The sequence below is a fragment of the Crassostrea angulata genome, chromosome 5 (assembly GCF_025612915.1).
Source record: "Crassostrea angulata isolate pt1a10 chromosome 5, ASM2561291v2, whole genome shotgun sequence".
Classification (NCBI taxonomy): domain Eukaryota; kingdom Metazoa; phylum Mollusca; class Bivalvia; order Ostreida; family Ostreidae; genus Magallana; species Magallana angulata.
Window position 1 is genome coordinate 22,046,316 of NC_069115.1, and position 22,549 is coordinate 22,068,864.

Genomic DNA, 22,549 nt, shown 5'->3' on the forward strand with positions numbered 1-22,549 from the left:
AATGATATGATACACTGTATTTTTTGTTAACTTCTGAGATCTGAGATCCTCATCCCTAAACCATATAATTTATTTTTGCTCTTTGTGTCATTGCGCATAAAATTGTATGTAGATTATGCCCCCTTGGAGACACCCTGACATTTTAGAACTAAAAATAATGATGTATTTTATCTTATTCATATGTTATACAGTAGTGTTTGATCCATATGGGTAAATCCTAGCCTAATGATGTCACTGCTTTGTTTAGGAGACTTTACAATTGCCCCAAATAGGCGAATACACATGGAAGTGATGCATATAACATTTTGTTTATAAATCTTAAAAATTGAATTAAGCAATTTCCAAAATGTAAATGTGAATCACAAGAGAAAAAGCAATCAAGAATCAAGATGATTTAAAATTTGCTACTGTACACATGTAAGAATGTATTAAGAAGACTGAATCTTTATAACCAGGTTAGATTTGGGGGGGGGGGGGGGGGTGAATGTGGAGTATAAACATTTATAATTTGAATCGTTTATTGTTATTAATTTTAACTTGTCAATGAATACTACTTATTGATCCCAAGGTAGAAATATGACCTCTGATCATATCTCAATAGATCATTTGTCAATTATGCAAGGTGTAAATAATTTTTTTTAAGAATAACATTTTTTACCAGTTTATAAAAGTTTTAAGACACCCAAATTATATTTTGATTTTAATAGATCATTCGACAAGGGAGGGGGGGGGGGGGGGGAGAACAGTTTATATTTGAGTTTGTTTGGGAGTGGGGGTTCCAAGTCATATATTTGACAATTTTTTAATGTAATTTAAAATGAGACTGAGCCATACTACAGTCATGAACATGACTAGTATAGAACAAAACACAAACTAATACATGTACATGTATATATACATAGGAAGTATTACAAAACAGATGATTGATCTATATATGGGTTCTTAAATTGAATCATATATCATGTACATATTATATTATTGTTTCTTTGTTCAAGGCATTTAGGATGGTATGTAGGTCATGATCCCAAGTGCTCTTCCTGAAATTATTAAATATCATAAAAACCATTGAGATCCCCAACTTAATCCAAAGATATTATTCCTCCTTAGGTCATGCAGGCGCATCAGATCATTATGGCATGTAAGTCATGACCCTAAGGGGTCATCCTGACCCCCTTAGAATCAGAAATTGTCAATTATCTTTAAATTATTGATGTTTGATGATCCTTTCTCTATTCAATCTTTATTATTAAGTCTCTCGAATGAAATTTGGATACTTATTGTTTTTGTACGGTTCTTAATACGGTACATGTATTATTATTCATCTTCTTTTTCTTCTTTCCTGCTCTGAACTTGTTTCTCAGAGATGGCTGAACAGAATTGTACAAAACTCTAGGATATGATAGGCCTGCATATGTAGTTGTGCACCATGGTTTGATTTTTCTCATTTTGGGTTAGACAACCACTTTTCGGGGGAGGGGGGAGGGGGGTGTCAAAAGGGTGGGGGGTCTAACATTGAACCTTGTAGGAAGAATCGTAGACTCTATTGTAAATGGTAACTTGAAAACGGACAAAGATAATAATATAGGGTTTTCAGAATCATATATTGGCTGTTACTGGCAATATATAGGGTTTATTAGATCTGACCCCTGGGGTCATCCCCACCCCCCAGGAATTTGAAATTACCATATATCTCAGAAACTGTTATAATCATGACCCCTAAACCATATATATTCATGTTTCTGATGTCAAGGAGCATCAAATGTTATGTAGGTCATGGGCCCTGTGGGTGGTCCTGACCCCCTCAAACAGCAAGTCCCTTAATATCTTCAAAACAGTTGAGATCCCCACCCTTAAACCATATATATTCTTGTTCCTTGTGTCAAGGGGCATCAAACGGTATGTAGGTCATGGGAGCCGGGGTGGTCATGACCCCCCTTAAACAGGAAGTGCCCGAATATCTCGAAAACGGTTGAGATCCCCACCCCTTAACCATATATATTCTTAATCCTTAAAGGGCATCAAAAGGTATGTACCGGTAGGTAATGGGCCTCAGGGTTAAATTTAATTTTTCAAAACTGCAATGCACATCTATGGAACAGTTCCTATCATATCCCAAGATATGATGTGTCTATCCATTAAATCATAAAAGGAGTTCTAGGATCTATGTTTTTTTGAAGTGATAAACGTCAATTTTCTGCTACTTTTTGACTCCCTGGATGAAATTTAAATTTTGAATACCTTACTGCACATCTATAGAACAGTCCCTATCATATCCCAAGATATGATTGTCTATCCATTAAATCATAAGAGGAGCTCTTGGATCAATGTTTGTTTTTTTAGTGATAAACGTCAATTTACTGCTACTATTTGACTCCCTTGATGAAATTTAAATTTTTAAAACCTTATTGCACATCTATAGGACATCCCAAATTATATCCCAAGAGATGACGTAGCTACTCCAAAAGTTGTAAGAGGAGTTCTGGGAACCATATTTTTTTTGCCAAAAAACGTCATTTTTTGTTTCCCACTGATCCCCTTAATAAAAAAAAATTCTGGAACCTGATCACGCCTCAATATGACACCCCCAATCATATTCTAGAAGATCATTTGGCTACTGCCAAAAAAAAATGACGTTTTTGAAACCAGTTTTTTTGTTAAAAAAACGTCATTTTTTAGCCATTAAATGACCCCCAGGACAGAATTGAAAATTCCGAAACCTTATTGCGCATCTATAGGATACCCTAAAACATATTCCAAAAGATGGTTTGTCTACTGTTGAAAATGTAGGAGGAGTTCGAGGAAGAAGGTTTTTTGTGAAAAAACGTCATTTTTTACCAATTATTTGACCCCCAGGACTAACAGAGAATTTTTGAAACCTTTTTACAAAACAACATGATACCCCAAATCAAACTCCAAGAGTTCAGTTTGCTGGTTTATAAGATGTAGGAGCAGTTTGAGAAAGTAAAACGTGACAGACGGACGGACGGACGGAACAGGGTAACAACAATATACCCGAACTTTCTTTAGAAAGTGCGGGTATAATAACGAAGAAGATTTGTCTATTAAAGGACACTTACTCTAAAAACTTTTACCAACACCAAAAACCTTAACCTCATCCAGCATCCAAATCCTATGGCTCAGATTCATCATTTAAGCCTTTCAAGGGCATTTATATCATGAAAATGCAAGTATGGTGAAGATAGGACCAGTAGTAACTGAGTCATCAAAGGGCATATGCTCTAAAAACTTTAACCTGCTCCAAACACCCTAACCTCCCCCAGTGTTTGAAATTCATGGCCCAGATTCAGCATCCAAGTCTATCAGTCCATAAGAAGGTCCAGATGCATCATTTATACATGTTTTGTGGAAATAAAGACAACAAACTATCTGGATGTATAAATTTATATAAACATATTTTGGATTGTTTACATTAACTCATTAATAAAATCTGTAACAATTACCTCCCTTACTTTTCAACATCAGTGTACACAAGAGTCCCAAAAAAACAGGCCATCATTGAGGGTAGGGATGACCCACATTGGTCAAACTATACAGAAAAAACGATTCAAAGTTGATTATTTCTATTTCTGAAGTTTCTTGATGTTCCCAAAGGGTCATTTACTATATATCAGTTGAACCAACATAACCCAAGGAAAAAGAATGTATGTGGTTTAGGGGTGGGGACCTCAACTGTTTTTGAGATATTCGGGCACTTTCTGTTCGAGGGGCGTCAAGACAACCCCTGGGGCCCATGACCTACATACCATTTGATTCCCACTGAGACAAGGAACAAGCTTAAGAATAAACATATAGTTATTTGAAATGAGAGACAGTCATTTTAAACTCCTCAAACGCTTGAGTTGCACTTTCTCTTCAAGGGGGGTCAGGACCTACCCCAGGGCCAATGACCTACATACCATTTGATGCCCCTCAACACATGGAACAAGAATATATATGGTTTAGGGGTGGGGATCTAACTGTTTTCAAGATATTCGGGCACTTCCTCTTCAAGGGGGGTCAGGAAAAACCCCGGGCCCATGACCTACATACCATTTGATGCCCTTTAACACATGGAACAAGAATATAATTATGGTTAAGGGGTGGGAATCTCAACTGTTTTGAAGATATTTGTGCACTTTCTGTTCATGGGGGTCAGGACCACTCCTGGGACACATGATCCACATACCAGTTGATGCCCTTTAACACATGGAACAAGAATAAATATGGTTAAGGGGTCAGGATTCTAACAGTTTCTGAGATATATGGTCACTTCCAATTCCTGGGGGTGGGGATGACCCCAGGGGTCGTATCTAACTAACCATAATGGCTACATATTGCCTGTAACAGTCAATATATGATTCTGAAAACCCTATATTATTATCTTTGTCCGTTTTTAAGTTATTCAAGGAATGAATTTAATATTTATTTGTTTTTTATGATATAAAATGGTTTGCGGCAGTTTACGCTTTATAAACTGCAAAGCGGTTTATAAAAAAGCGTTAACTGTTTCAAACCATTTTTTATCATATAAAACTAATAAATATTGAATTCATTGCTTATAATTTAGTTTTTATACTCTTCATTGTAGATATAAATGATAATTTGACCTTTAAAATGACGTAAAATTGTACAAAATTCAAACGTAACGTCAGGCGTATTGATACATTTTTGACGTTAGTCTTACTATGACGTAGGCAACATTCTTTATACGAGATAAAATAATTGTTTTAGCCAATCAGAAAGCACGTTACAACCAGAATTAAATTAAAACCATTTACAATAGAGTCTACCATTCTTCCCATAAGGTTCAATGCTAGACCCAGAAAAGTGGGTGGCTTACCCACCCCAAATGAGAAAAATCAAACCAGGGTGCACAACTAGATATGCAGTTCTAACGTATCCTAGAGTTTTGCACAATTCTGTTCAGCAATCTCTGAGAAATGCAACGGATAAGTTCAGAGCGAGAAAAAAAAAGAAGAACCGTAAAAAAACAATAAGTCTCCAAACTTTGTTTGGGAGATTATATCGGATAAGGAAAATGAAAATTGTCATAAAATCATTAAATCTTGTTTGATCTTTATAAAAATTGCAGGTTCACATTTTCAGATGGTGTTCAACACAGGTCTGAATTTTCAGACTGTTCTATGCAGTAGTAAAAATTCCAAAGGGGGGCAAATTTGTGTTGACAGACAGACAGACAGGGTGAAATCAATATACCCCCTTAAACTTCATTTGCAGGGGTATAAAATACAAGTAATATGTACATCTCTGATAAACTGGTATGTACAACTGAACTGCAAAACAAAAAAGTTCTTATCTTGAAAACTTCAGGAAAAATTATCCGAACAAATGGGGTACCTTTTATGCAACATTTTTTTGAAAAATGACAAAGTGTTCAGACTGTATGGTAATTAAATTTCAAGCTCATTTCAAAAGGTCAATGGTCTAAAATGATGACATTATCAAAGCTTATTATCAATTCTCATCTCCGTAAAATATTTTCAAATTATCTAAAACCCAGGGTCAAATTTTCATTACCATGATTACTTTGATATATTTTGTTAATGGGATCATGACAAAGGGATAAAATATATCCCTTTATTAAAGACTATGAATAAACTATGCAGGTAATCTTGTCTGAGAGTCAATGTTATAATTCTTTTTTAAGTAAAAAAGGAATTTTTATAAAAAGTATGAATGTTTTAAAACAAGACATGTTCTTTCTATTTTTTAAAATATACATTTTCATGATGTAACTTATTTATAATTAATTCTTTTTTATAGGATCTAATTTCAAGATTTCCAGGTTATAAAGAGTCAATTATACTACCATCTGATTGTGTTTGCTGGTGTTTATAACATAGAAAAATCTCAAAAGTACCAACCTTTGATTACTTTTTCAGTGTGTATCTGGGTGGATGTATTTTTGGGCTTCTTTTTCGCACTCACAGCTTCCTCCTTTTTGTCTTCATATATATCTTCATCTTCTACAGATTCTCCAGCCCTTTTGTCACCACTCTTATTTCCATTTCTCTTTGTTTTCCTGTTAGAACCGGGAGTCTCTTTCAGCTCAAAGTCCTAAATTAGTAAAAGGTTCCTTTTACTACCATGATTACATGTACTTCAAATGCACATAAATAACGTAAGCCTTCCATCAACTTAATCTCCTTGAGGTGCAACCCAAACTTAGGAACCACTAAAGTCCAATAGTTGTTTCAAAATAACAAGAGGCCCATGGGCCACATCGTTCACCTGAGGAACAATAGGTATGATAAAATCAGCTGAATGGAGTCAAAATACAAACTATCTGGACAATGTACAATGATACATGTAGATCCTCTATAAATAAAATTCATTTTTCCCTCTGGATATTCTTATCTTTATAATCATTAGTCCCTTTTCTAACAGGATGATTTTATAGTCATATCACATGTTGAGTATTGCAGTTCTCAAAAAGATCCTTCACAATAGTTTATATATGGGAAATAAACCTACATCAAACTCTGAACCTTCTTGTGAGGCCAAAGAATTGTCCTGGGGCCAAAGTCTTAATAATTATAAAGAATCATCTGGCTGAGAAGAAGATTTTTAAAGATTTACTCTGTATAGTCCTTTGTTAAACTTTGATCCCCTATTGTGGCCCCACCCTACCCCTGGGGATCATGATTTTCACAACTTTGAATCTACACTACCTGAGGATGCATCCACACATATTTCAGCTTTCCTGGCTGATTAGTTTCTGAGAAGAAGATTTTTAAAGATTTACTCTATATATTCCTATGTTAAACTTCTACCCCCCATTGTGGCCCCACCCTACCCCTGGGGGTCATGATTTTCACAACTTTGAATCTACACTTCTTGAGGATGTTTTCAGAAAAGTTTCAGCTTTGCTGGTTGATTAGTTATTGAGAAGAAGATTTTTAAATATTTACTCTATATATTCCTAAATTAAACTTCGACCCCCCATTGTGGCCCCACCCTACCCCCAGGGGTCATGATTTTCACTACTTTGAATTTACACTACCTGAGAATGCTTCCACACAAGTTTCAGCTTTCCTGGCTGCTTAATTTCTGAGAAGAAGATTTTTAAAGATTTACTCTATATATTCCTATGCTAAATTTTGACCACCCATTGTGGCCCCATCCTACCCCCAAGCGTCATGTTTTTCACTATTTTTGAATTAAGCACTACCTGGGGGTGCTTCCACACAAGTTTCAGCTTTCCTGGCTGATTAGTTTCTGAGAAGAAGATTTTTAAAGATTTACTCTATATATTCCTATGTTAAAATTTGACCGCCCATTGTGACCCCATCCTACCCCCAAACGTCATGTTTTTCACTATTTTTGAATTTACACTACCTGAGAATGCTTCCACACAAGTTTCAGCTTTCCTGGCTGCCTAATTTCTGAGAAGAAGATTTTTAAAGATTTACTCTATATGTTTCTATATTAAACTTTGACCCCAAATTGTTGCCCCACCCTACCCCCGGGGATCATGATTTTCACAACTTTGAATTTACACTACCTGAGAATGCTTCCACACAAGTTTCAGCTTTCCTGGTCTTATGGTTCGTATGAAGAAGATTTTTGAAAATTTCTCAAAAATTTTCAAATTCCTAATTATCTCCCTTTGCAAATAGGCGTGGTCCTTAATTTTCACAACTTTAAATCCCCTTAGGCTAAGGATGCTTTGTGCCAATTTTGGTTGAAATTTGCCATGTGGTTCTTGAGAAGATGTTGAAAATGTGAAAAGTTTACAGACAGAAGACGGACGACAGACAAAATGTGATCAGAATAGCTGACCTGAGCTTTCAGCTTAGGTGAGCTAAAAACTGTAGACAGACATTGGTTTTATGAATTTTTTAGCATAAATTTGGCAAAGTAATTACAAGTTGCCAACTAATTGTAGAAGTCAACACTAAAAGTGATAAACATCTGTGGTGATTTTAAATGCACTTCAGGCCAAGTTGTATTACCCGTCATAAAGTTGCTTTACCCTAATAATAGTCGAGATTTTTTCGTTTTTTCGCTGTAGTAAGGAAAGATTCTGCAAATGTTTTGCAATTTTTACATTTATTCAAATCGTGTAAATTAGTGTATTTATTTCGCCATACTACCCCGACAAATGCATATATTTTGTGTAAAATAATCAAAGCGTGCTTCCCTATTGCCATCTTAGACTAGGGTAAAGTGTGTTACTCTAGTCCATTTCAACAGTGAGAATGCCCAGGAGTGGTGGGATTTTGGGTAATGATACATTATTAATTCAGACCTTAATCCATTTAGGCTCACTACATCAAGACTTATACGTGTTATGACACGTCAACATCACAAGATGACATTCAAATGTTTTGTAAAATTGTTTGTATCACTGGATTTGATTAAATACGAGGGTTGTATGATATGTATTGTGTATTGAAAGATACCTCTAATGCATTGACTCAAATAGTAATATCTTTTGCAGATTCCAAGTTCATATCCACATGAGGTTTTTGGTCAATATTTATAAAATAAAGTTTTAGAAAATCATATTTTCCCCCCAAACTTCAAAATTTTTGGCCTATATTTCATATACTGTGGCCTCTGGGTATAACAAGATGCTTGGGGCATAGTTTTATTTCTCGTTATAACAGATACTCCTTATATCCGAGGTTGGCATTTCCCAAGGTGACGTGTTCCTTGTTCTTTACATTTCAAATAATGTTTATAAACAAGTTTATAAACAAGTGATAATTAAATAAATATGTATACTTTATTCAAACTTTGTTGAAAAGTAACATACTTACAGTGTACTCATGTAATTGACTATGGAATAATTACGTGTACAATCTTAGACACGTGTTACTTTCACTTCACGAGAGACAAAAACTGTGATTGTCGGTTGCTTTTTTTCTATAAACTCTTTGGTTATTTTCAGTAACGTCAGTTTTAATTTGTAAATCACTTTATGGGGAATCTTCGATGTCTGTTTTCTGTATGAAAAAGGTTTGACAATCGTTACCGCATTTAATGTATTTTTTGTATAAAATTCTCGAGTTTTTGCCGACACACCGATATTATCACCACTTTTTTGGTGTCTGTCTCGTCATCATGTTTAATTTCACAAAATTTAATACCAAATCAACACTTACATAATATGGATAGGCCCAATGTCGGTATCGCTATTTTAAGAGTCACTTGCTTTTCTCAACAAGTCGGCTAACCCTTCCAAGCTTTCTAAATCTTGTTTTTTTTTTAATTGTACTAAATGTACTCAAAGTTAATCCATAGTCCTTTGCAATTTAATTTTTTATTTATTGTTAACTATTTCTAAATAAGTCATATTGTTGCTAGCAAAACTACTATCCTTTGCCAGGAGTACCTTGTTATATCCGATAGCGTTTACAACTAACGGGCACAAATTATAACTGAATAAGTCCTATTGTTCCTAGTAAAATTGTTTTCCTTTTCTTTTACATCGAAGCCATGAGTGTGAACATTGCAATAAAACAACTCATCATAATGTTTGAATACTTTTAATCTATTGTCCTATGTTTGAATACTTTTAATCTATTGTCCTGTGTATACATACCTGTGAAAATAACATAGTCATACCGTTAGTTACCTGGAACCAGTGTGTGTAATTAAGCGTGCAGCGAGTACCTCGTTATATCCAATAGCTCGTACAACTACGGGCAGAAATTTTTACCTCGTAATACTAGTATACAGTCTCGTTATAAATGATCTCGTTGTATCCGGTATTTTTTAAAAGGAAATAATAAAGAAATAATTTGGGACCACAAAATCATCTTGTTGTAAGCAGTACCTCGTTATATCCGTGCTGGTAATAACCGGAGGCCACTGTACCTCTTATATACCAATATATCTTTCATAATCAAGTTGTTTTCTGCTGATCTGAAACTATTTCAAGCATTTTGTACTTGATGTAATGGTATGGGAAATACACTGGTTTTTTTTAAATCAATTTAGAAAAGAAAAGAAAACATAGGTAATCAAAGATTACAGAGCTCAAGATGAGGCATCATCTTAATGAGACCTACCAAAATTATCATATCAAACCATAATTTAAATGATCTGTATTACAATAGTGCATTGTATGGTATGATGAAATTATAGCATATCATATGAAATTGTATCCTTTCAAAGGTACAATATAATATTATTTGATACAAAATCAATATGATACTGTTCTAATGACAAAATGTCATAGGAATTACATGATATATCATATATCAACAATCACATCGATCAAGGAAGTTTGAGAGAAGTTCGATATAATTATCAGGTTTTCTTGGCATCCTTGATAATGGTGATCTGCAGGCTCTGTACAGTACCCGAACATTATTTTTTACAATCCTATCCTATTGTATCATGTATCAAACCTATTGTATCGTGCGTGTATACTGTTCTATTGTGTGTTAATCCTATCCTTTTGTGCGTGTACACTATCCTATCATACGTATATCCTATCAGATTTATCGTTCAATTTTTTTCCGTTTATCCTTTCATGTTATTCGTTTTGTGCCATTTCATAAGCAAGTTAATTTATTTCAAAGTTTCAAGTCGTTCAGTGCGCCGTATACGAAAATTTATCGAACAAGAATCGTAAAATCCAATCCAGCATTCTAACATGATACTAATTTCTTAATGTTTTAGATCAAAATTAACCAATATTACATGTAAATCATATCTGTAAGCATTGAAAATGCAAAAATGTAAACTATCGAAGTTCTTAGGAACAAGGTAATATGATATGTATATGAAATATATTAAATCGTACGCGGGGTGTATGCCTGTGTATACATTAACTTTTATCATATGCAATTATATTATATAATTTTTTTATGCATCATATTTTACAGAAACAAAAGTATTTATGATATAATTTATATTAAAATTTTATTTTAATAAAAACCAGAGTTGTTTTTTTAATTGATCCCGTTATTTTTCTGTGTGATATTTGATCTCGGATGTTGTTCTTCAATGGCAATCGGCTATAGGGTGTATGGTAATGAAAACAATGTTGAAAAATCGTACGCGGAATGTGTATCTGCGAACATATTTATTTAACTTGTATGTAATCTAATTCGTTTTTAATGCATCATTTTCTTATTCAGAAAGAAATGTATTTATGATAGATTTTATATTTACTCTAAAAAATAGTTGGATTTTTATAATATAACCCGCTATTTTCCGTGTGATTTGATCTCGGGCTGGAATATTTGCGGCGGTGTTCGGTAATGAAAGCAATGTTCACAATACAAAAAATTTATTGATCATCCAAACTCATAATTTTAGTTAAAAAAATTAACTGGTCATTTTTATACATTCTATTTAAAATGATGCAGCGTAATTAAAGCTGACATGAATTCATAAATACGCATTATTTCCCTTTTTTCTCCAACTACCGCCATATTAGATGTCGATTTCTAGGTATCACACCGGTAATCGGCCAATCAAAATGAACTTAGTCAATTGTAGTTCCATATATACTTCAGAATTATTTTTTTCCTTGACTGCATTTTTACATTTTCCTTTTACTCAATTGTAGTTCCATATATACTTCAGAATTATTTTTTTCCTTGACTGCATTTTTACATTTTCCTTTACTCAGTTTTAAAATTTTTTGTACCACTGAGTAGGATATTTCATGTATTTTGTTAGGTGATGATTTTTTTTCACAGGGACTACTTCTTTCAGGGCTCATGCAGCAGCTTCCTGGGGAGTGTGCAGTCTGTTTACATACAAATGGAAAACACGTGGTTTTGAGGGTAGACCTGTTTGGAGCTAGATATTTTGAGAAAATGCAGTATCGCTTGCCCTTTTTATGGTGTTAGCTGATGAGATACGTAACAAATAACATTTCCTCCGAATATTTTGTCATGAAAAATACAAACAGATTTTTAAGAATTTTTTCCCCTCTATAGTGTTATATAGTGAAAAGAATTACCGGTGTGATACCTTGAAGGGCTGTGTGTCAAATTGAAAAAATGCATGCAGGTGCCAGTTTTCAGTATTTTATGTCAAATCTTGTTAACAGAAATTAGTTTCTGTAGTCTGAAGATAGAAAAATGCTTTTAAAATTTTGTAATGAAAAAAATATGAAAAATGATGATTTTTTGGTGTGGAAAACATGTAATTTTTAATATATAATAATAATAAAAACCTTTAAAAATGGATGATATGAAGTCACTGGAGCTTAGAATATTGGTTTCTGTGTTCTAGATGCTGTAAAAGTGTGCAGATCAGTTGTCGCAGTCATATTTGATGCCCTCAGACTTTGTCGTAAGAGCACGCAGCGACTAGTTTTTCATCGAATGACCAATTTTGAGTTTACATGCAAGTCTCAGACTTAAGCGACAAGTGCGAAACATTGCGAAGAAGAACACGAACAGTCTATCGAAGGATTATTTTGACAAAAACTTTAATTTCTTTGATTTCTGCTCACCTTATGTGAGATTTAATTTCATTTCCTACATAGTCCTGATTCAAGGAATGAAGGGATTTGGGCAAATATGTGCTATGTTTATGTTTATTTTACACTGAATTACCCATTTGTAATAGTTTAAGGCAAAAACATGCTTTAACACCATTTACAAGATCACACAGATGCATATTTTGTGTAGAAAAGAGGTTTCATGCATTTAGTTGAGAAGGTCATTATGAGTCAAGTATATATAATATCATCATGATTGAATCTAGGAGCTTTTCATGGTTTTCATCCTTAAAAACTGATGAATTTCAGTTTACCAGAAAATGTTTTTATGCATTATAGCCAAAAAAACAGTTTCTTCCCTCATTTCAAGGGGAGTTCCTTATTTACAAAATACAAATACTGATATTTATGTTTGAATGACCCAAGATATTGAAACATTAGCCATTGTTAAAATGTTTAGAAGGAGATATTGCTATTTTTTATATGGTTACCTTTGCACACCTCTCCTACTCTAAGTAATGAAAATCAAAATTTGAATGAAATCATATCATGTAAAATGTATGGGTACAATATAGATGCCCCACCCTTATCCACAACTATGGGGGTTGGTATGATTCTTTATTTAGTATTGTGATATGGCATGCACTTATGTGATTTCTCTTGTAAATTTGCATCAGAAATGCATTGCCTTATTGAATTACTTCATGTATATGCTTATTGCTCTTGCTGTAAATTATCTAACATGTGTCAATCATCATTGATCAGCAATTCTCTTCAAATTCTATAGGGATGGCCTGATGAGGGGTATAATTAAGTGTGTCCAATTGAAATTTCATGGCCATTTTTGCTCTACAGATAGAATGTTACATAAATCACAGAATGAAGTTGCATCCCAGTTGTTTCTTTTACATTTCTTATCATCAAAGCAAGATTTATGGTTGTCAGAGCAGATCTGAGCTCCATCACATGCTGATATCATTTGGGCTGTCCTGTGTTACCATGCTGCTTTTAGATAAAAGTGAGTATGGCAGTGTGTAGACAAGTAAACAGGCTTTACCTGATATATAAATTTACCAGATACAGATTTCATTTTTGACCTGATAATTCACAATATAGTTATGAAATGTGTGAACAATAGGGATAAATTTCTTCTTTGTTATGCAATGATTGCATAATGAAGTGACTCTAATGGAATATTTTTATTTTGATGTAAAGAAAAATGTATATGCTCTGATTTGGTACCAAGATGATTTTGTATCTTGTTGTTTTAAGGATAAAAATTGGCTTCAGGTCATGCATGGTGTGAGGCTCCAAATGTGTTTCATCTGTGCTATTTTCTTCAGTCTGAGTAAGAGAGATAAATCCTCAATAGCTAATGAAATATTGGGAGCTTGGGGACAGGGTTTTAGGGATTTGGTGACAGTTGATTGGGAATTCAATTGTAGTTCCATATATACTTCAGAATTATTTTTTTCCTTGACTGCATTTTTACATTTTCCTTTACTCAGTTTTAAAATTTTTTGTACCACTGAGTAGGATATTTCATGTATTTTGTTAGGTGATGATTTTTTTTCACAAGGACTACTTCTTTCAGGGCTCATGCAGCAGCTTCCTGGGGAGTGTGCAGTCTGTTTACATACAAATGGAAAACACGTGGTTTTGAGGGTAGACCTGTTTGGAGCTAGATATTTTGAGAAAATGCAGTATCGCTTGCCCTTTTTATGGTGTTAGCTGATGAGATAGGTAACAAATAACATTTCCTCCGAATATTTTGTCATGAAAAATACAAACTGATTTTTAAGAATATATAGTGAAAACAATTACCGGTGTGATACCTTCTATTGTTCTGCTCATCGCTACACACCCCCTATATTATATAAAGGCCGAGAGCACTAGTCATGCTTCACCGCATTCAGGTATTTCATACACCTGAACATGTCACCTTGGACGAAAAGACGTGTAGATACGAGTTTTGAATATGAATAATATGATAACCACTGCACTGGCAAGGAATATCTAATTTTGTAGAAACCGATGGAAACCATGTAACGTTGTTTCTGTCTTGGATTTACTTTCATTTAGCTACTATGTTGGATGTAGTGCCGACGGGGTTTTCAAAAAGATGCCTAAGTTATGTACTTTGTATAAACGCACACGTGTTCGATGTGCATGCGAAAAGGAAGGCAGCACTATCTGTGCTAAATAATACGGATACCTTGGGAAAAAAAATTTCAAAGAATAAATATATTGTATGTTATTGATTGCTAATTCTTTTACTTTTCATAACAAACATTTTACTACAATGTGCAGCCTGAATGTCTCGATCGAAAAGCAACCGACTGTAACTTTCTTCACCGGTATATATACCCCAGTGGCAGTAGAGGAGCGATCAAAAATAATATGGCGACTGAATGCTTTTATGAATTCATGTCAGCTTTAACAATTTGTCAATTGTTACTAAAAAGAAATTCCACGTAAATCTTACTATTCATGTGTGTTCTTTCTCAAATTCTGCATTATCAGTTTATTCGTGAAGATCGTTTAAAGGGATTATACATTTATCATGAACATCGTTTATCCCTTTCTATCGTGTATCAATCCTATCCTATCGTGTGTGTATACCGTTCTATCGTGCGTTAATCCTATCCTATCAGGCTATCCTATCCATGGGCCTCTTGTTTTCATAAAAGCTTAATAAGCAAATACATGCAAGGTCTTGTGTTTTACATTAACCTCTTTCGTTGTGTGTGCTGATATTGTATTTGTCTGATTTATGTCATGATTATCCTTAATCTGAGCATGATCGGAGACTATCAAACATGGATCTGTGTTCGAAACACTATGTGCTATGCTAGCTTACCTCTTTTGGTCTAAAGCTTCTGGGTTTTTACTACATAAAAACCAAATTTGGTCAAGATATTTCTTAGACAATAAGTTTCAGCTGAAAAAGATGCTGAAGGTTTGCAAAAACCAAAATTTTATACAGCCCACACCCAAGCACATATGGTTAAGTGTATTTTTTAAGATTGCATACATGGTAGACATTGATGTGAACAGTAGCAGGAAGCCATGAATTTGTTAAGGGTGTCTGCTGCCAGGTAACAAATACTACGGATGAAAAATGATAAAATCTTAGAAACTTTAAAGTAATCATGAAAAAATTATTGCAGCATATATGCTATGAGAATGTAAAGTCTTAACCCTACTCTGAGACTCCTCCGACTGTTACCCCACTTTTTGATGTTTGAAAAAATTAATTCATATATAACAAGAATAGAATTCCTGGGTCCCCCGCCATTCAAGCAGTATACTATTATCGACCAAGGCTGATTTAGGAACTTGACCAAGGTATTAGTGGTATAAACATTTGGTATAAATTTCATGTAAATCCGTCAAATTTGTAGGCATGAGCGCGCTTGCAAGGTCAATTTTTGGATAAAACGGAGTCATTATTGTGGTCAAAGTCCTATAACTCCAACAAAAAGTATCGACCAATGCTAATTTTCGAACTTGACAAAAGTATTAGTGGTATAAACATTTGATATAGATTTAATGAAAATCCGTCAAAATTTTTAATCATGAGAGCACTTATAAGGTCAATTTTTAGATAAAACGGAGTCATTATTGTGGTCAAAGTCCCATAACTCCAACAAAAAGTATCGACCAATGCTGATTTTCGAACTTGACCAAGGTAATAGTGGTATAAACATTTGGTATAAATTTAATGAAAATCCGTCAAAATTTGAACGCATGAGAGCGCTTACAAAAAAGTGTGACGGATGGAAACACTGACAGACTACACACGGACGGACGCCCGACATTTCCCCGCTCTGCGTTGCGGCGGGGGACAAAAATATTGGGAGGTGGAAGGTGACAAGAGTTGGAGGAAATTCAAATTATCAATATACCTTAGCTCCAGGGCCAAAAAATGTAAACTTCTGGAAATAGGACACCTGCATGTCTTTAATAGTCAATCTTTAATCATATTCACAACTTCATTTATAATGCTCACTAAATGCATACAACTATTTCCTACAAGTTTAAAATGCACAGTAGATTTCCTAAAATAGAAGACATACTTAATTCAATATTGCCAAGTGACAATTTACCATGTTGTTTTCAAGATGAATTGTTAACGGATGGCAAACAGCAATTGCTCTTAGTAATCAAAGTACTGAAGTACTGACGGGAGTTGATTTTATCGAATCGGATTATCATTTATTTTAAAATCAATTTATCTTGCATGGCAATTAGTTTCTAGTTTGTAATCGAATTAAGCACTTTTTTATACTATGAATTTTTAGACTTTTTCGACAAGAATTTCCAGAAACCCCAAATGAATCATGTTGGGTAATATTAAGAGATACATTTCAACTACTAGTATGTTTTAGTTATCGAAACAATTCTAACAAGTGAAAAGCTGTCAATGTGACAGCAAACCGGGTTTTCCTTTATGTGAACTGTATCCATAATCCATGTCAACCCATATCCAGTGAAATGGATAAGGTGAAAGGGTACCCTATATGCAATATTTTGCCAAAAAATGACTAAGTTCAAAAGCTAGTATTTTTTTCATAAATTATCGAAAATCTAAATCCTAGCAATATGCACACTTCTGATATATGTACAATTGATCTGTTAAAGAACAATTTCCTATCTTGAAAACTGTAGGAGGAGTTATCCGTACAATGAGGGTACCCTATATGCAATATTTTGCCAAAAAATGACTAAGTTCAAAAGCTGGTATTTTTTCCATAAATAATCAGGAATCAAAATCTTAGCAATATACCCTATATGCAATATTTTGCCCCCTCTCTGCTTGTTGCAGATTTACGGAGACAGCCGAGCGTCTGGTTAAACGAGACTATATTAACTCTGGCATAGGAATACATGAAACTACAAATTATCTAAATTGTTCGTAGTATATAAAATTTGACTATTTTCAAAGTATTTATAGATAAGTTTCCTTGAAAAACAATGCTTCAGCATACATTACATCAATTTTTTTTCTATTATTTTCAAGAACATACGTAGTCTTGTCAGCGGTGATAATTTGTGCTTAGGTCCAAACACTGTTTCACTTTTGGTTTGCCAGAGTAACTGCATAGGAGAGTTGATTAAAATCAGCTCCCAAAAATACATGTTCATCTTATGGTCATTTGATCAACCCCCCCCCCCTTCCCCCAAATAAAAAGCTGTGCAACTTCTGTCCCATTGCCTGAGTAGTGAATTTCACAATTTAATATCAGGCCATAATGAACCTAATAACAATGCATGACTTTTTCTCCTACAACTTTGATAGTACAAAAAAAATGAAATCAAAATAAAACCACTATGTGACCATATTTGCCCTCTTCTCTGGCCTGAACCCCTGACCCAGGAAATCATGAATTTCACAATTTAAGAATAGGACTTCAAGGACATCATAACCACGCATTTAGTTTTTTTCAAATATATATGGGAGTAAAGAAGATATTTTTAAAGATTTAGTATATTTCTAGAGGGGTCACGTGACCCCGTCTATTGGTTTACTGTCAGCCTAAGTCTCAAACCGAAATTGAGTCTACACGTAAGAAAATAGTGCAGAAAGTTTCCATGCATTTCAGTAAATATATATTTAAAAACACACATTGAATCTTTTTAAGTCCTCTGTGTATAAACTAAATTCTATTTAGAAAATAAAATAATAGTTTTATTGATCAAAATATTCTTGCTCGTGTTCAAATGTGGAATGAGTTACGTAACTAAATGTACAGCGTCGTTGACGATTCAGTTCGTGTAGGAGATCATTATTCAATAGAAGAGGTTGATGGTGGAATTGAAATTAAAGTTCCCAAACGCAGTGTGCCATTTTTGAAAAGTTGAGAATTTTATTTTGACAATCTTTCACCTTAATACTACCAAACTTCATGCGCAAGCCGAAGTTAAAATCGGGACGGGTTATTCACAGATGTAAATTATATATAAATTAAATAGGTGTTTCACTGGCTTCCAGTCTACTTGTGGTATGACTGATGTTCGTCTCTAAAGGAACTTTGTACAAAGAAAATAAAAACAAGTCTGAATTTGCCTTCTCGTTGGTTGGCTCTTTAGTTGATTAAACTGAATTTAAATTTTAAACAATACATTGTGAGCAAAATTTATATTAGATTATACATTTTGGAAGACTTATACATCATATAATATATACTATCTTATCGATTGAAGAACCAAGTTAAACGTTAATGTTCATGTTTTCCGGCTTAGTTAGAATCAGGCTTGGGGTGAATTACAATGTAAAATAATGCATTACATTATCATTACTTCATAAATTAGGGCATTAAATTACCATTACCATTACTAAACTTTCTTGAAGCAATGCATTACATTACCATTACATGAGTAAAGTAATGCATTACCATTACCTTGTGAAAAGTCAATAAGTTTAAAAAAAGTAATTTAAAAACTAAATAAAGAGTTTTTGTAAATATTTCATAAATAAAACATGCTTAAAATATTTACAGGTTCATGTTCAATTTCATGACTTATACAGGATTGCTGTTGCACTTGTAGTTCTCAAAGAAACGTTGGTCCCGTAACATTTACATGCTAATGGTGGAGTTGACAATCTCAGTCTGTTATTTAATATGTCTCTGATTTTCAGAGTATGATTTTTAATGAAAGGTTCGGTTGTATCTTAATTCATGTAGGTGATGCGCGAGTTTACACAAAAAAGTAGTAAGTGGCGAACAGATTTATTTTTACCTATTAATTTTGCATGAATCACAAATGAAGAAAATTGTGTTAGATAAGTCGGTCTGAAAAATCAAAATCGCGACCGTGAAAAATCTTTTTATTGTCAAAGTTCTTGGAATCTTATTGGTAAAAAAATATTTCTAACGTCAGTTGCCTGTGTTTGTTATCGGTATACAGATGTTCACTTTGTTTGTTAATTCAGCAGTTTAAGAGTTCTTGGGGTTTTCATAAAACTTTTATTATGAATACTGTCTGACTTGTGGATTTTCCCTTGGATCACAAAATTGAATAAATCTAATGATAATCAAAGTACTGAAGTACTGAAAGCCGGGCTCTTTTGGTGTGTCTTTATGCATATTGTGTAGTAAAGACTGAAAATCTCTCTCTCTATCTCTCTCTTTCACTCTCTCTCTCTCTCTCTCTCATGCTTTTAAAGTCGGCAAAGCATCAGAGAGCGACCAAATTTTGTAAGCGGCTATAAACAAAAAATATGTCTGTCTAGTAGAAGTAAAAAAGTTCAACAGTTGCTGCCTTGAATTTTGCAACAATCATTATATGTTCAATCCCAATTTCTTCATCGCGCAGCAAAGTAGTTCATGGAAATTCATGCGCATTGTATGTGTCCAAAATGCATAGTAATGTTTTAAAAACACGTTATTAATAAGAAAACTAAAAAAGATAGACAATTCATTCGAAATTTAAAAAAAAGAAACAAAATGCCAACACTTTTGACAAAACGTGGCTCTTTGTGTTTTTAGCCCGGCTAAAAATTCTCTACTTTGATATAGTTGTTTGATTTTCCCGGTTAGTAGTATTTTAAAAATGTTTCCTTGGGGTCTTATTTTACATAATATACCGTTGTGTCAATTTTCTACAATTATTAAGGCTGGGATTGAGTCAAATTTATATTTAGACAAAGTATCAGACAACTGCAAAAAAGCCGAATTAACATAGATTGTAACAACTAATTCAAACTCATAAATTATGGAAGCATATTCGAGGAAATCCAGGACAATTACAAATTCAAACTTTTAAGACCCCGTCTTTCAGTACTCTCAGTACTCTGATTATTATGGGTGTATGAACCCCTGTCCCTGAAGGACCATGAATTTCACAATTTAGGTTGAGGATTTTTTCCATATCCGAACCAATCCATACACTTAGTGTTTCACAAACATGTATGGAAGTAGAGAAGATTTTTTAAGTACTTATGCATTTTCACTATATTGCTATCTTGACCCCGCCCTAAAGCCTGAACCCTTGTCCCATGGGTCATGAATTTCACAATTTAGGTATAGGGTATCATGGACATCATAACCATGCATTTAGTTTTTCTCAAATATATATCAGAGTAGATGAAAAAATTTTAAAGATTTAATACATTTAGGGCCTGAACCTTTTAACCTGGGGCCATGAATTTCACAATTTTGTTAGAGGGCTTAATGGACATCATAACCATGCATTTAGTTTTTTCCCCACATGTGTGGCAGTATAAAAGAAGATTTTTGAAAATTTGACTTTTTTTGCATATTTGGACCCCAGGTGTCCTGGGGTGGTAGTGCCTTAAATTTCACAATATAGATTCCTCTTACCATAGAGATACTTCGCGCATAAAAAAATGTTGACAATTGGCCTTGTAGTTTTCAAGAAGTTAAAAATATAAAATTGTTAAGGTCAAGATCTAGTAAATGAAGGATGCCTACAGGTTTATGAAATTCAGGATATGAATTCTAAATGATGCTTCATGATAATAGCTTTGTTTGATAGGGTGCATTGGGGCTTAAATTTTTGGTAAACACAATGAAAAACCATGTTTTTTTAACAAACATAATTCGGATGTTTTTTGTTTTTTTCATTTTTGACCAATGAAATATATCTAAATGCCTACAGTCTCTCCAAAAACAGTTTATAACAAGCTCTTGAATTTACTTTTTAAAAAGATGTCAAATTGAATATTGGTATCAGGATTACTTTTCCCATGATTTATCATAGAATATCAAGAACTGTTTCATTTTGTACAAAATTCCTTTAAATCCATAAAGTACGGAAAAAAGATTTAAGGTCAGCTGCAGGTTTAAAATTTTGCGAGCTCTGCACAGGGTATATTTGCACATTACTGTTGTAAAGCAGAAATGCAAAGTAAAATGTTTTAAATATACATGTTATAATGTAAAGTTTTAGTTTGAAAAACATACTTATATTAAAAATTATTTTTAGTAAAATGAATTCTTAGGATAATAATCAGAAGTATTTAAATTATTTTGCCACTTCTTCAAAATCGACATCCACGTTGGAATCAATGTCTTGCGATGATGTTGATTGAGACTTTGACGTAAAAATTGACAAAATCAAATGTCGTGCATTTTTTATTGCAGCGTCAATGATTAAAATTGAAAATATAATTTGCAAAATAAAAACATGATATACATGTGTCTTTTCATGATCTGTGTGAGTGGAAATTAAGGAATTTCTTTATCTATTACAAATGAAATTCCATTTGATTCCTTAACTTCCTTTTATTCGATAAAATTCGGCGGAGAGCATAAAAAGTATTCGGAAAATTTTGTTTTAATTTGGCAAAAAGTTTACTTATACGTTAAACTTTCTTCACTGAAAATTAAAAGAAAATCGTGTATTTGAAATTTTTTCCAAATTAAATTGACAATGGAAACCCATTTTTTCTATTAAATCCCATATAAAATGCTGGGGATGACAACCAAAATTTAAAGGTCATATGAAACAATATCCTGACCATATTGAGTTATAAATAGGAATGAGTTAATAATTGCCAATTTAATAGGACAGACATTGTTTTTTTTAAATATTTTATGCAAAATGTGAGCGCCACAGTCGATCAAAATCACTTAAGGAACATTGACTTACGTGGCTTACCTCCCTTGCTTATGGTCAGTAAGACCCAATGGCCTCATAAAGCTATGTTGTGAATTCAAATATCCATGTCATTTTGTAGCATTTTAAAAGAAAAAAATACTATTTTATATAAAATCTTGTATAATTATACAATAATCAACCACGGCAGTATTTTTTCTCTTGAGAAATGAAATCGTGTGCGTTTATATTTGATAGCGTGTACCTGTAATCAGTTTAGAGACTCCACGGGGATGAATTATCTTCTTCATAGATCTACATGCAAGTATAATATAACTTAGATATATGTATGTATATTTGTTTTATTTTAATCTTTATAATAAAAGTGGCAATTCAAAAATAACTGATCGTTTTCTCTCATTTGCACGTTCATGCAATTCATTAAGATTTTTTTTCTAAACAACTAATAGGCCTCGTGGTGCCTCATTTGCTTCATGAATAAATTGTTTGTTTCGCTTTCAAATTCACAAATATGTTACCATTTAATTA

At 33.4% G+C, this 22,549-nt stretch overlaps 1 protein-coding gene across 1 annotated transcript in view; it reads right to left on the reverse strand.

Annotated features, from left to right (window-relative positions):
• LOC128185225 (uncharacterized) overlaps positions 1–22,549 on the reverse strand; it is a 160,679-nt gene that overhangs the window by 37,674 nt on the left and 100,456 nt on the right. The window contains exon 8 of the mRNA XM_052854876.1: positions 5,886–6,078. Coding sequence (XP_052710836.1) covers positions 5,886–6,078 — 193 coding nt within the window. The remainder of the gene's footprint in view (positions 1–5,885; positions 6,079–22,549) is intronic.